This window comes from Populus trichocarpa, chromosome 4 (assembly GCF_000002775.5).
Source record: "Populus trichocarpa isolate Nisqually-1 chromosome 4, P.trichocarpa_v4.1, whole genome shotgun sequence".
Taxonomy (NCBI): domain Eukaryota; kingdom Viridiplantae; phylum Streptophyta; class Magnoliopsida; order Malpighiales; family Salicaceae; genus Populus; species Populus trichocarpa.
The window spans coordinates 20,556,784-20,571,542 of record NC_037288.2 but is presented as its reverse complement, the minus strand read 5'-3'; the positions used below and the strand labels follow the sequence as shown (position 1 = coordinate 20,571,542).

Genomic DNA, 14,759 nt, shown 5'->3' with positions numbered 1-14,759 from the left:
AAGAAAAAAACTATTACCAAGGATTTCACCGACGGATGAATTCGGTCAGTATTTTAAACTTTCACCGACGGAATTATTCCGTCGCCATTTAACAGTAGCTTCTACCATTACCGACGAAATATTCCGTCGGTATTCATACATTCACCGACCGATTTAACGATGGCTATTTTCCGTCGGTAATTGTAACTTCACCGACAGAATGAAAATCCGTCGGTATATTTCAAGCGGGAATCTTTTTTTTTTGGCGCGCACGTTCCTCCGTCTGTAAAACCGTCGGTAAATGTTTTTTTTGTTTTTCCGACTGATATACCGACGGAATGGGGAATCACCGACGAAGGTAAGCCGGCGGACGTATTCCGTCGGTGATGACGTCGGTAAAAAAATCACCGACGAACTTCTAATCACAGACCGACGGAATTTTTCCGTCGGTAAAACTGTGAAATCTTGTAGTGTATATAATTTTATAAATTATTTCAAATAAATAAATAATAATTAAAATAATATAAATCAAATCTAAAAAATAAAAAAACAATTGAAAGATGAAGAAACTAAAATAATAATAATTAACATTTATAAATTATTTCAAATAAAATAAGTAACAATCAAAAACGAGAACCAAATTTGATTGATAAAAAATTTCAATTAAAAAATGATAAGGAAAAAAGCAAAATAAAATAAAGATCAAAGTTAATATAAAAATTAAATTTTAAGGGATGAAATTGAAAAAAAAAATCAAAACAAAATATATATAGCAATCAAAAGTTTGAGGAACAAATTTGATATAATCAACAAATAATATGACATTTCTAAATTTTTTCACAACTTCCGGAAAGTGTTTTCCGTCCAAAATAAGGAAAACACTTTCCTGGAAACCAAACCAAAATTTCCTTTGACTGGAAAATGTTTTCCGTTGACCAACTTTTCTAAAGGTAAAAAAACACAGGAAAGTTTGGAAAGTGGTTTCCCGAAACCACTTTCCAGGAAACAAACGCACCTTGAATGTTATGGGTTGATGGTTATGGTTAATGAGTTATTTAGTTGTTTTTGGAAGATTTTAGGTAAAGATGATGATTTTGAGTTATGATTTGTTTAAAGGATGATCTTGAGTTAGAAATCTTGATATATCAGTAGGTGATCTATGGAAAATCCGGTTTGACGTTGAAGATGATGAAATTTTAATTTGGTCCCTGAAATTGTGACAGATTTTAGTTTAGTCCCCAACTTTAGAAAAATTACAGACCGGTCCCTGGAGCAACAGTCCGATATTTTGGATAGAATTAAAGATGAATTATGGACAAAATTCCAGTATTGTTATGAAATTAGGATATTTTCAGTTGGTCCTCTAATTTGATAAAATTATAATTTGACCTTAAAAATCTATTAAAATTCCATATTAGTCCCCTAGAACATAATTTGGATTCCTGTACAGAACTGAGGATGGATTATGAGAAAAATTCCAGTATAGTTATGAATTTATGACATGTTTATTTTGGTTCTCCAATTTGGCAAAATTGCAATTTGACCCTTAAAAATTTGCCAACATTCTAGATTGGTCCCTAGCTGTAATATTAGTTTTTCAGGCCATTTTGATGAATAATTGAGGGTTGTTTAGTGAATTATTATCAATTCTTATTATTTGTTTTCTTATGAATTAGATTTCGGAAAAATCGTTTAATTTTTGGGTTTTTGAAAAAAATTACTAGTTTAGTTCAAAACATACAGGGCTAAGAAATAGACCATTAGTTAAGGGTATTAAATAGGTTGTATGTCTTTACGAGTTGTTTTTTAATATGTCTCATTTGTTATTCAGATAATCTTGATATTCTGCATGTGGGAACATCAGTAGAATTTCCTACAGTATCTGCTTTTGATTTCTATTCACTTCTGAGTTAGGTGTAGTAAATAATTTTCCGTATGCATGAGAAATATTATAAATATTTGAGTTGTTAATATGAATTGGATCATGCTTCTTGATAATATATATATTGATTATTATCATGTTATGTAAAACATGATTCAACTGTTGATTCTGAATTCTGGATATGAACTACTATATATTTTGAATTGACTTTTAAATTGATGGCTCCTCATTTGGTTTAATGTCATGAGTTAAGCATTAGATATAAAAATATATGTTGATTATGATTATTGAACCTATGAATGTCAGTTAGAATACCCATACTAACCATGGTAATGTTGTCTTTGTGCACATCGTATCCTGAACCTAGTTTGTCGGGGGAGTCATCAACTTGTATGGACTGATCATCCCATAGTACAAAGCCTAATGCTCATTGCATTTTAATTTTTTGACGAGTTTTACCATATGATATTCTTGTTATGACCTATTTGAGAAACTTTCCTATAAGAACCTAAAGTCATAATTGTATATATATTCCTCATTGTTATATTACCTCATGTATGTATATGAACGCTATCTACTAATTGAGTTGTTAAACTCACCCTCTCATTATTTATTTTTCAGGCTTATAGCTTGTTAGCAAGTCACTTTTGTTGGACCTTCATAACTTGCTTTTTTCGTTGAAATTTGTACTTTTTCTTTATATCTAGTTAATGCTTCATAACTATGAATTTATATTAATTTTTGTATTAAGATAATTAATTATATTATGAAGTCAGTTTTGTTATTACTGTTGCGTTGAACTCTAAATGAGTTATTTAAATATTAAGTTTGTATGTGAGTTTGAGTTCATATAAGTATAGAATCCTGGAAGGACCTGTCTATGTGCCGATTATGAATCTGAAAATCGGGTTTGTGACAATGAAATAATGTATAATAAACAAAAAAAAAACTGATCTCTTTTCTATATATTGTATAATATATGCCACAAACCATAAAAAAAATAAAAACACATTTGGATCATTCAAAACATAATATCTAAAAAGACGGGGGACTAAAATAAATGTTTTAACAAGATTTTCAATTTACCCCTTATATTATCCGAGATTTTTACTTCAATCCCCTATCTTTCAATTCATCATTTCTTCTATAAAAAAAATACAATCGAGGTCTAATTTGAGCTTAAAAAATCAAATCACGTAAAATAAAAATTTAAAATCAAAGTGAAATCTTTTAAAAAATGCAATTCTTCAATCTATAATGTTACATGAAAAGGGGCATAATAAACAAAAAAAAATTATTTTTTTTAGTATATTATATAATATATATTACAAACTATCAAAAATAAAATAAAACGCGATTGGATTATTCAAAACATATATGTATTATCTATACGTCCTATCCAACAAAAAACAACCTTAACTAGTTTTTTAATTTTAATTATAATTATAAAAATAACAATAAAAGGATTAGTGAATCCACTGTGCATCAAGACACGTGTCTCTATTCATTCATTGGAGCAGTAGTCCATTTTGCCTCACGGTCAAGTTATCTTGCCTGGCTTTTTTTCCATTTGTTTGGGTGATGTTGGTGGGCCTTGGGCTGGGAGCATGATTGTTTTTATTATTGGGCTATTTGTTTCTTTTGCTTGGGCCTGCTTCCTATTGCGTTTGACTCATCAACTCGTTTTGCATCTGCCTTTCACTCTGCCTCTCTTCGCCTGGTTTCCCGCCCTGCCCTTCCCCTCTCAATTGAAGCCACCAAGGGAGTGCGTTTTGCATCAACTTTGATTGATGAGAGTTTAGGTATGAATTTTCAGCTTGATTTGAGTCCGCTATGCTAATCTATTCTCTTTTCTTTACATGGTTTGCTTTCCTGCTTTCTCTCTTCTGCACAGTGGTGTAGCTCTATTGGAATTCAATTACGTCGTTGGTTTTTTATCATCTTCCAGGTTTCCATTGTTTTTTCTCACCGATTGTCATTGACAGTTGTTTTCCCATGTATTGTCCCCGAATTTTATTCATTTATTTAGAGTTGAATTTAGCTCTGTGGTGTTATTTTCTGCTTTCTTTCTCAGGATTTCGGCTCTTTGACGACCTTTTGCTGGCGCAACCACCTGATGTTCCATGGCTTAGGTTGCGTGATGCTGCTCCGGTTCGTGATTTGCGATTTTTCTCTATGATTCGTAGTTTGTTTCTTTTCAGAGATCCTGCTGGTTTCTTTTTGTTTTTTTTTTTTGAGAAGCACTTTTTGATTAGGTTTAAGAGCATGTCTGAGCTTCCTCCTATTTTTGATTAGTGGTTTTATGATGTGTATGTTGAGGAATGTTGTGGTGTGTCACCAGACTCTGGCCCTAGCACCAAGTACAAACGTTGAACATCATCAGGGCTATGAGCTTCTTCTTTCTCGACTTTCGGCCTGTAGAAGAAGAATATAACTTTTCAGTTTTTCCATAAATAAAACCACTCGTGAGTGCGTAATTACATAATTTTTTCCTACACGCGTAAAAATAAGTTCCATAAATAATAAAAGAGAAAGAGAGACAAACCTGAATCTCGACCTGGGCCTCACTTTTAGACTTGACTTCTTCACCTTGACCCTTTATTTATCCGTTTCCTTTTCTTGATTTCAAGTATCAGAAGAAGCTTGATGAGTGCAAGACTGAGAAGTACTGGTGTTGTTTCTTGCTCTTTTCTTGCTCACTTTCTCTTTTCTTGGCCAGTTTGGTTAAGAACAACGAGGGAAAAGGGTCTTTTCTAGTTTATTGACGGAGAATGAAAGGGAAAAAATAAGATCAAGTTCATTAGAATGTATAGATTGGTATGGTTTAGGACTTCTGGTACTACGATAAATGTGTGTAAGTGAGAATTTTGATTTTTCCCATTGTTTGCCAGATTTTCAGAGTAGAGTAAAATTACAGCATTTGAGTTATGCGAAGTATATATATGGTTTGAAACCTTTTGCTGATAGCAGAAAAGGTACATGTCTGAAAAAGTTGTAAAATAACAGCATTTGAGTTATGTGCATCATATATAAATACATTGAAAACCCAAAACAACACAAAATTCCCAACTTCATGTTTCTGCTGTCAGGGGCTAAAATTGCTTATTGGATGGATTCTCTGTAAAAATGTGGCTGCAAGAAAACTACCATTGGCCTTCTTTTAGCTTTCTTGTGTTGGCTCTGAGAGTAAGATTTTTTGAACAAGTTAATAATAATTAAGGTGACCTTTAATTTCCATGTAATAACATAATCGTTTTCAGTACCTGCTTCTGCTTTTGTTTGCCATTAACTGCTTGATTGGCTCTTCGGGCTTCCTAGATTTCCAACTACAGTATTGCTCATTGCTTCCTGCAGAATGTTTACCAACAATATTTAGAATAAAATCTAATCTCCCCAGTTTAGTTGGGAAAATGGAGAATTTATATGCTTGCTACTACAAAACAATGATCATGTCAAATCTTGTGATGGCATTTGTTTAATACTTCTTTCTTGGAATTTCATGTAACAGTCCCTTTTCTTCCTCATTCTTTAAGATTGTTGCCCGAGTTTAACTTTCAGTGGGCTCATAAGCAAAGGAATTGTGTCAGTACTAACCTGAGTTATTGAAACTTGACTGAGGTTGGTGGGAGTTGCAGAAGGTTGGCTAAGGTTGGTGGGAGTTATTGAGATTTGGCTGATGGGAAGAGTTATTGAAGCTAGGCTGTGGTTGGGGGAGGGGCCGAAAGCTTTAGCTAAAAAAAGGTAGTTCATCTTTTCTTCAGCATAATCTCTCAGTCTGTTGAGCTCTGGCAAGACTTCTGTGCCAAGATCTGGCCTGTCTTTCCGTCTCAGTTCTGCACATTGGAGTGCAAGCTTTGCAAACCATAAAGTCTCTTCAATTGGCCAATCAGGCACATCTGAGTCTAGAACTTCTTTGAGCGTCTCATTTTCAATTGCTTGTTCAACAATGTGAGTCAAGCCCATTGGTGGCTTGGCTGTTATGACTTGCAGAAGCAAGATCCCTAAGGAATATACATCAGATTTCACACCAAGCATTCCAGTTTGTTGATACTCTGGATCAATATAGCAGAAAGTTCCAGCAGCTGATGTCATGTGGTATTGTGTTACATTCTCAGAAGTAGTAGGAACAAGCCTGGCCAACCAACATCACTAATCTTACTGGTGTAATTGTTGTCTAGCAAAATGTTTCCTGGCTTGAGGTCACGGTGAACCACTGGCTCTGGCTTGGTCTGATGGAGAAAGAGCAGACCTGTGGCTATCTCAGCTGCAATTCGGAACCTGATTTGCCAAGAAAGAGCTGCTGTATTCCCTCTCTTGAAGAGACAGTCTTCTAAGCTTCCTTTTGCCATGTATTCATAGACTAGAATACCATACTCTGGGCAGGCTCCTAGAAGCAGTACCATGTTTGGATGCCGTATTAAGCTAAGCACTTCAACCTGCAAGGTACAGACTAGATTTTCAATTCCATAATGCTCATTTTCTTCTCTTAAAAAACTGTCTACATAACTTCGATTCATATGCTTTGAAAATGTTATGCTCATTGTTGTTTTTCTCTTTCAATTTAGAACACTTGAGGCACTGCAGGTCAGGTGATTTTCAATAAGGTTTTGGTTGAGAAAACATCCAATTGATGCATTACTGGTGCTTTTTAATGGTTTTGATATGTCAAAGTCAAAATCATTCAAAAGCACCTAAAAATCATCAATCTGGTACCTTTTAGACAAAAAGCACTTTGGAAAAGCATTTTCAATCGCATTATTAACCAGTTTTCTTTGTTTCTCACCTCTCTTCGAAATTGAGACCTTCCTTGGGTTGCATCAGGACGTAAAACCTTGACTGCAACTGGTGTCTGATCAAGATAACAGTTGTAAACTGGGCCATAACCTCCTTCCCCAATCTTCTTTGATTCCGAAAAGTATTGTGTTGCTACTTCAATCTCCTCAATACTGTATCTCCTGTATCTGATACCATGATAAGATAGATTATCCTTTGCTCTTTTCGTTTTTGCAGCTTCTTTGAGGGTTTTCTCTATGTTGAGTCTCCTTTGCGCTTCTATTGCAGCTCTCTTCTCAGCTTCTTCAGCAGCGTCTATGGCTTCTCTGCACCTGGCTTTCTCTTGCTCTATAATCGACAGTGCAGCTTCTTCAGAAAACCTAGACTCTTCCAATCTTCGTTCTTCTTCTATTCTCCAGCGATTCAGCTCTGTTGCCTATATACATACCATTTTAGAACCTACTGGGAATCTTACTAGTGCACGTAGAAAAAATGAATTCTCTGTACCTTCCGTTTTGCTGTAAGTGCTTCTCTACATGCTGCGTTGTACAAGTCCATTGTTTGCTTCAACTCTAGTTTTAGCCTCCTCATCTCAGACTCCATGTCATCCTATATGTTTCAATTACAGATTAGGAGAAAGCATTGAATCATGCATCTGTGCTTTATTATCACACTTTGCGCAGTCTTATTGACTTTAAAGTTAAAACAACAAATGAAAGGCTAAAGAAATCAAAATATAAAATTGCTTTTTCCAATCATGGAAAGATCGATGTAAGATTATGCTACAAGCCATCATAGGATGTTACTCTATCTAAATTGACCGAATAATCTTAGCTATTTTGCGGAATTCAGTGTATAACCCAAGAGAAAAACGAAGAAAAACTTAAATTGCTTGTTCTTGACAATATTCACAGTGTAGCCTGAATCAAACAACTTGAGGATATGATCTAACTAGATTAATTTTCCTGTTAATAGGAAAAAAATGGTTAAAATAATAACTCTATTATTAAACATCCTTTATTTCCTTAAGTGTTTACAGTGTTTGATGGTTAGTCGAGCTTATTTACCTAATCATGCTATTGTCAAAACGGTTAATTGCTTACCAGGCTGTGTGTTGAACCAGTAAAAGATGTTCTGCCGCTATCTTGTGAAATTGATGAAAATCCCTGATGGTAATTGGGGCTAAAGAACTTTGGTCCTGATTGTATAGATGCAAAGCTAGTGTCTGAGCTAGTTGAAAACCGAGGGGTTGCTCCAGAATCCATGAAATCATAGGTTACAGAAGACATGCGGTCAGTGCTTGGCCTGCTGGAGCTGACAAATGATATGTCAGTTTCTGACATGAGATCTGCAAATGATTTTACACTATGACCCTGTCCTCCTCTTCCTAATGGTGACCTGTTGTATTATGTTCAGCCTTTGAACAAATTAAATCATAGCCAAGCTTTAGCAATAAAAAAAGAGAATATATTACAAAGACATCCCAGACTATCACTCCATAAATATTTACTGATTATATATGCACGTTATATTATATCATGTTCACTGCCATCCCCTCTCATCTTCTAAAATGATTTGATGCATTCCTCACTTACCTGAAGGTTTCACCAACTGAGATACGAGGCTTGACTGGCATCGTTCTCTCTGTCAGCAGAAGACCATAAATTGGATTTTGGATTAGGATTAAGACAAAATAAAATGGAAAAAGGACCATATGATTGGGAGAATAAACCTTTTATGCTCCAAACATGTTTGTATAGTGCTTCAGAAGAATCTACCCTTGGACTATTTTGGTTCTGTTGGTTTTGTATTTGATGTAGAAGTGGGGAGGCGAATGGGGCAGGACGAGAAGCATTTCTCATTGTAGAGACCTTTCCTTTTGATACAACATACACAGTACAGAAATCAGGTGCCCCTCTTGACACAGTGCTTGGTACATCTGCCTTGAATTTTCTGTATAACAAAACCACTGGAGTTAAATGAGTCTGGTCGCTCAATGCACAAATACATCAGCAAAAAATGGAATTGAATTCTCAATTTTCATCTCTCGTGATTGTTATTGTTGATTATCTTTCCATCTGTCTGTGATTTATCCTGACTGTTCAATGATTTGCTTATCAGATATTGCCAATCAAAGTTCAGAGTTGAGGAGAATATATAAAATTCTGCTAGTATTCTGAAAGTTGACCTATGTGAAAACAAAGTGCTTTTCATCTGAAATAGCACCAAAACTGATGCTGTTTTGAATGCTTTTCAAAGTTTTTGCTGTGAGGGTCTCGAAACCATAAAAGAGGACCTCAAACAGCATCAATCCAAAAGCATTTTGAAACACACCCGAACCACAATACCAAAAGGTGTACTCTTCAAGTAAAACTGAGTTCCTTTTGTTGGAAATAGTCTGTTCTTCCTGTTTTTACACAGATTGAAGGTAACCTGAATTTAAATTCTGGTGGGGTGTGTGCAGGTAGAGTTGCCAAGTCAGGAGGGGGCTAGGGACGGCAAAAATACCTCATAAATCCACTCCGTGATGGGGTTCCGAGAACCAAAGTCTCGATTGCTGCATGGGAAACATATTCTGTTATTGCTTTTGCTATATCTGTGCTTTCAACTGCAACATCAAGGCAATGTACCTGTATGTTGGAATGGAAAGGAGAAACAAGGTACATTTGCACATCTATCTGCATAAAGGCATGAGAAATTGAAAAATGATGGTTTTCTTCCATCATTTTGGATGCTTGTGTTTATAAGAGAGATTCCTGTAGATTTTAACTTCTTTTATTCTTCTCATGTTCTAGACATTTTCCATGCCTAAAGGTGCATATTTATATCGTGGAAAGGAGGAATAACAATGACAGGCTCAGAAACGTACATCTTTGCGAGTACAATAGCATCGAAATGTAAGGAAGAGATCCTTTGCCATCTTCTCAAGCTGCTGCTTCCCTGGTGAAGAATAATCACCAGGCGATCCATGGCCTGGTCGTGAAACAATGCAAACATGTGGAAGAGAAAGAAGATTAGAACATGAAACCTAGAACTTGAAAAACCACTTGAGAGATCAAAGGAGCTGTAAGGCATTGAATGTAAGCTGAGCAACCCCCTTTCAACATCATAATCTGTCATTATTCTAAATAACGAATCAGATAGAGAATTATAAATTACTTGTAACAAATGATGATGATGATTTATAAAAAACATGGATTAGAATAAGATTTTGGCCCTTGGAGAGAAGATTTTCCACAGTCCATTTCAATGCGTTTTGGCTCCCCTTGTCTTTATCTACAGCAACTGCCACCAGCCCATTTCCTTCTCCTCCCTTCTTGGTACCGTGTCCCTTCGAGAGCCACATTTGCTGTCTTGTATCTTCTCAACACAGAAAAGAATTCAAAGGACGGGAATCCGCAAAAGTGGTCAAGAATTCAAAGGCCTGTAATTGTCATCAAGAGAAGACCGCCTAAGAGGCCTTGAAACCTCTCTTCTATCACCCTGGATGTGCTCTGATGCTTTCTGGTCAAAGAGGAGTTTTAAGTGCTTTCTGAAGGGAAATGGCAATTGGATGCAAGCCTCAGTGTGTTTCCAGCAGAAATGACACCCCTCATTTTCTCAGTCCCTGTTTAGAAGCTTGCCTATATTTAGAGATCGAGGGCCATTGATGAAGCTGTGCCGTTTCAATGGACACACGATGTTACTAAATAAAGGATGGTCTTCGGTGTACTTTGTTCACTGATGGACTCTATACCATTGTTTACATGATTATTGAATTATATTCAAGTTTTTATAAGAGATTCCTAGGCCAGTTCTATTGAGAACCATCATCTGCTACATGAAAATTCTAAAATTCGGCTCGAAATTTCATGTTTTGCCAATCTCCCTTAATTTTCTTAGATTTTTTATGTTGTTTTTTATTTAATTATACGATAACAAAAATAAACAATCAAAAAACTGAATACTAACTCCAATATTAAAAGAAGAAATTGCAAAAATAAATAAATTTAGAACAATTAAAGAAAAAAAAGCATATCCGGACAGCAAGTAAACTCTCGAAACCAGCAAACAGGGTTATGAACTCTAGTGAGATTATAATTTATTTTTAAAAAATTATTTTTTATTTAATTATACGATAACAAAAATAAACAATCACAAAATTGAATACCAACTCCAATATTAAAGGAAGAAATTAAAAAAATAAATAAATTTAGAACAATTAAAGAAAAAAAAGCATATCTAGACAGTACCAGTACCAGTGGGATTATAATTTATTTTTTAAAACTATTTTTTATTTAATTATATGATAATAAAATTAAACACCAACCCAATACAGAGATTTTTTTTATACCATGATAACCTCATATAAAACAAAACAAAATCAATTATGAAACTGAATCCTCAATTAACCCAATATCTAAGGATAAAATAAAATAAAATTGAAAAAAAAAGTTTAACTTATCAAACTCACGAACCAGGTTAACCAACCAAACTTGTGAACATGTCTATGGATTTTATAAAATTTAATAACATGACTTTTATCTTAAACTATTTTTTTTTAATTATGAGAAAAAAATATACACGGCAAAAAAATTCAAGTTCAATTAAAAAGATACCTTATCAAACCCTTATATAGAAGCAATCTGAGTTATTCTAAAAAATTTATAAACCATATTAATCCTATAAAAAAGATAAAAAAAAATACAAAACTAAATTCTCAATTATTTAATATTTTAAAAAAAATCAACAAAAAATAAAATAACAAATTATAATCCGCAATGAATGCGGGTGAAAGTTAATTTACCCCACCCTTTAGTTTTTGTTAATTAATGTCATTTTTCACCCACATGAATTATCATCAAGTGTATATATGGCACCTTCAACTAGATACGCACTGCTGGTCAAGGTGATCTCTGTAATTTAATTAAATGTGCTGATTCTTGTTCCAAATGTAATGATCAGTCTGAAAGAATAAAGTTCTCAGTAAATAAAATTGTGACTTTTTAAATCTTCATGAAGAAATCTTTTTTTTTTTTTTAATTCCTTTTGAGGGATTCTGGTTATAAAGATTGCAACATTAACTATCCATTTGATCAAGCCTTTAAGGGCAAGAAAACCTTAACAGCATGTCATCGGAAGACTTCCCTGTGGAAAAATACTACCTACGACTCTAGTTTGAGTTTAAGAATGATAGCAAAGCTTGAGCCTATGATGCCTTATGACAGGAGCATACACTGCAGGGAGAATTCAAACGCATCATAAACTTACCGAGAAAAGAGACAGAAAATATATGGTAGGACGAGGACTTGCGTGTGAATTCTAGCAGCTGGAAATAAATTGCTCTGTCAAATGAATGCCAAGTTTACAAAATTCTGCCGAAGTCAGGAGTGAAGAATAACAAGGATTGTTACAAATCAGACCTGGTTTACTGTGATGCTATGAATCAGGCGTACCACCTATTAGTATTACTTTTCATGCGGGGGAGATAACACAAATGATGACCAAAATGATTTGAATGGAAGAAGAAAAAATATTCTTACAGGTTTCCTTTTTTCCTCTTTCCCTCTAAAACCCAAAAACATAAAATTAAAATTCTATCAGCTAATGAACCCCCATTGTTGCTTTACAACATTTTCTACAGTTAACAGAGAAAGCTAACCCTCATAACAGATCACTCCACTCTTCATGTTGTTCTTCACTGTGTGGGAGTCAGGAAACCTGTCATCCCTTGTGATATTGTTCTATATGCCTTTTACTTCATGCTCCTCCGACAATCATCGATCCACTGTGAAGGAATATCCTTCCTGGTCATTCCCTCTAACACTATATGCATTCCCTTCACTCCCGTAAAGTTCTTCATCTTCGTCTCCTTCTTTCAGTACATCAATCTTCTCGACAACTTCCTTAATGTCCAACCTTCTCTCTACATCCTCTTCACAGCAACTTAATCCAATCTTCAAAAGCTTTATCATTTCTCCCTTGCTATATTTTGTTCCCACTATTTCCTTATCAAACACTTCACTTGTTCGCTTTTCCTTCACCATGTTATTAACCGAAGTTGCTAAGTCTGCATCACTGTTATAACATGGTGTTAGATAGTTCTCAGGGAACTTGCCAGTTAACATCTCCAGTATTAAAATGCCAAAACTCCATATATCTGTCTTGTTTGATGTCCGGCTTTGTTGTGCATACTCAGGTGACTTGTAAGCCATCATGAACATGTGGGCATGTTCAGGGTTGACCACGGGTCTTAGAGCATAATCTGTCAAGAGAGGCTCGAACGACTCGTCTAGGAGCACGTTGGAAGATTTTAGGTGTCCATGAGGAGCAATTATAGGAAGCTCATTGTAGAGAAAAGCCAAACCCCTGGCTACTCCTTTGACGATTTTCAAGCGGATGTGCCAATGAAGTCCATCTTCTTCCGGTGAATGATTTCCTGTAGAAGACAGGCAGAATGGCTGTAAGAACACAAAGACTTGACGATTTCAGAAAAAGTACAGTTGATGCATCATGAACTTACCATGAAGGTGACTAGCCAGGCTACCATTCTCAGCGAACTCTGTAACCAAATGCTTCTCATCCCTCCTATTGTAATATGCCGCAAGAGGCAGCAAGTTGGGATGTTTCAACCTCCCTAACCTTCTCATGTGCTCATGGAACTCTTCTCTCCCCACATTGCTCATATGCCGATACCTCTTAACAACCACAGGTTGTCCAACGACAACTGCCTTATATGAAGATCCAAATGTCCCACTCCCCAAAACTTCTGCTGAGGCTGTAAGCAAGTCTTGCAAATCAAACTTCTCAATGTCATCCTTCAGGAATGTCAACTTTCCATGATCAGCCTTCTTTGCATGAGAACTAGTCTCTGACAATTCACGATGTACATCTCTATAATAAGAAGCCACCATTTTGTTGGAGTTCTCCTCTGGTGATGATGCTGTCCTCTGTATTCGACTTTTACATTTTTTTCGGGAAACCAAAAGGAAAGCAAAAGCAATGGCTGCTAGCATTAGCAGCACAATCAATACAATGTATAGAATGCTAAATTTCTTCCCATTGGATTTGGGGGTAGAAGGTGGAGAGGGTATGCATGGCCCTAACGGGGGTCCACATAGTCCTTTATTGCCTGAAAATGATTTAGTTAAGAAAGATTTTCTCAGGAAAATGCTGCTGAAAGGTTAAAGATACATCATAAAGTTGCATAAGTAATCTGTGCTTGGATAGAAAGATTACCCGCAAATGAATGTGGACTCAATCTGCTTAGGGCTTCTGGGATTGGACCCTCCAATTCATTACTTGCTACATTTACTGGCCAAGCAATACCATCCTCTCTCACTGTTTTTTTATGGACGTGTGATACTGGTAATGGAGAAGAACTTTTGTACTGATGCTGCTGGAAACAGAATTTGCCATCCCTGCCAATTCAAGTTTCTTTGTGCATTTTGGTGAGTTTGGTTGTTCATTCCTCGAGCTCTTTTTTGGAACCATTATTTGCAGCATTTTTCTTCCAAACTATTTTGTGCTTTGAGCTCAATAAGAAGGTTTAAACCAAATTTATGCCTGTAACTAACAGAAGTTGAACTGTAAAAATTTTGCATCCCTTTTACATTGGATTCTTTTTTAAATCTTGGAAGTTGTTTGTTTAATAGTTATATGGAAGCAATTTGTTTCTGTATTTATAAAATTTCAGAAAAATGGGATTACTACATGGTTTCTGCAATATTCAAAATACGAGTGCTGCTCATTCTCAAATAATACAGGAAGGCATACATGATAAGCAGTCGACATAGACTTTGTAATTGAAGATTAAATCAATCCTATCACTACTTATCTAAGTTAACATTTGATTTATAAAAAAAAAAAAAAAAACTTGTACTTGTATTGGTTGGAGTTAGATAATGTATTAGCAATATATAATATATTAATTTATATTTTATATCAACTGGAGCCAATTAAGTTTGCCTTTTTTCTTTTTTTAAATCTTGGGGTCAACTAAAGAGTGTTTTTAGCTTTAATTGTATTTGCTACTAAAAGTGATTGGTTAGTAATCTCACTAATAATCTTATTGGTTGGTTAAAATTGGTTACTACATGTAGGCAAGAAACGATTAGGCAATTTTTTGGTTATAATTTTTAAATTT

General features: G+C 35.1%; 1 protein-coding gene and 1 long non-coding RNA gene across 5 annotated transcripts; one reads left to right on the top strand and one right to left on the bottom strand.

The window, feature by feature from the left end:
* Positions 1–3,946: 3,946 nt before the first annotated feature.
* Positions 3,947–10,491, top strand: LOC127905167 (uncharacterized). 4 transcript variants are annotated; one of them, XR_008058921.1, is made up of 6 exons: positions 3,947–4,012; positions 5,370–6,304; positions 6,872–8,543; positions 8,756–8,988; positions 9,099–9,294; positions 9,430–10,491. It is a non-coding gene; the product is annotated as an uncharacterized LOC127905167 (long non-coding RNA). The 4 variants fall into 4 exon arrangements; XR_008058922.1 differs by lacking the exon at positions 3,947–4,012 and having other exon boundaries at positions 6,157–6,304; positions 6,872–7,154; positions 7,741–8,543; XR_008058920.1 differs by lacking the exon at positions 3,947–4,012 and having other exon boundaries at positions 6,157–6,304; positions 9,430–9,714; positions 9,917–10,491.
* A 1,568-nt stretch (positions 10,492–12,059) lies between these two features.
* LOC127905266 (pollen receptor-like kinase 4) lies at positions 12,060–14,107 on the bottom strand. Its single transcript, XM_052452590.1, has 3 exons — positions 14,005–14,107; positions 13,137–13,745; positions 12,060–13,052 (listed from the first exon to the last, which is right to left on the bottom strand). Exons 1-3 carry the CDS (start codon positions 14,105–14,107, stop codon positions 12,391–12,393), a joined length of 1,374 nt encoding a protein of 457 aa, XP_052308550.1. The 3' UTR covers positions 12,060–12,390.
* Positions 14,108–14,759: the final 652 nt, after the last annotated feature.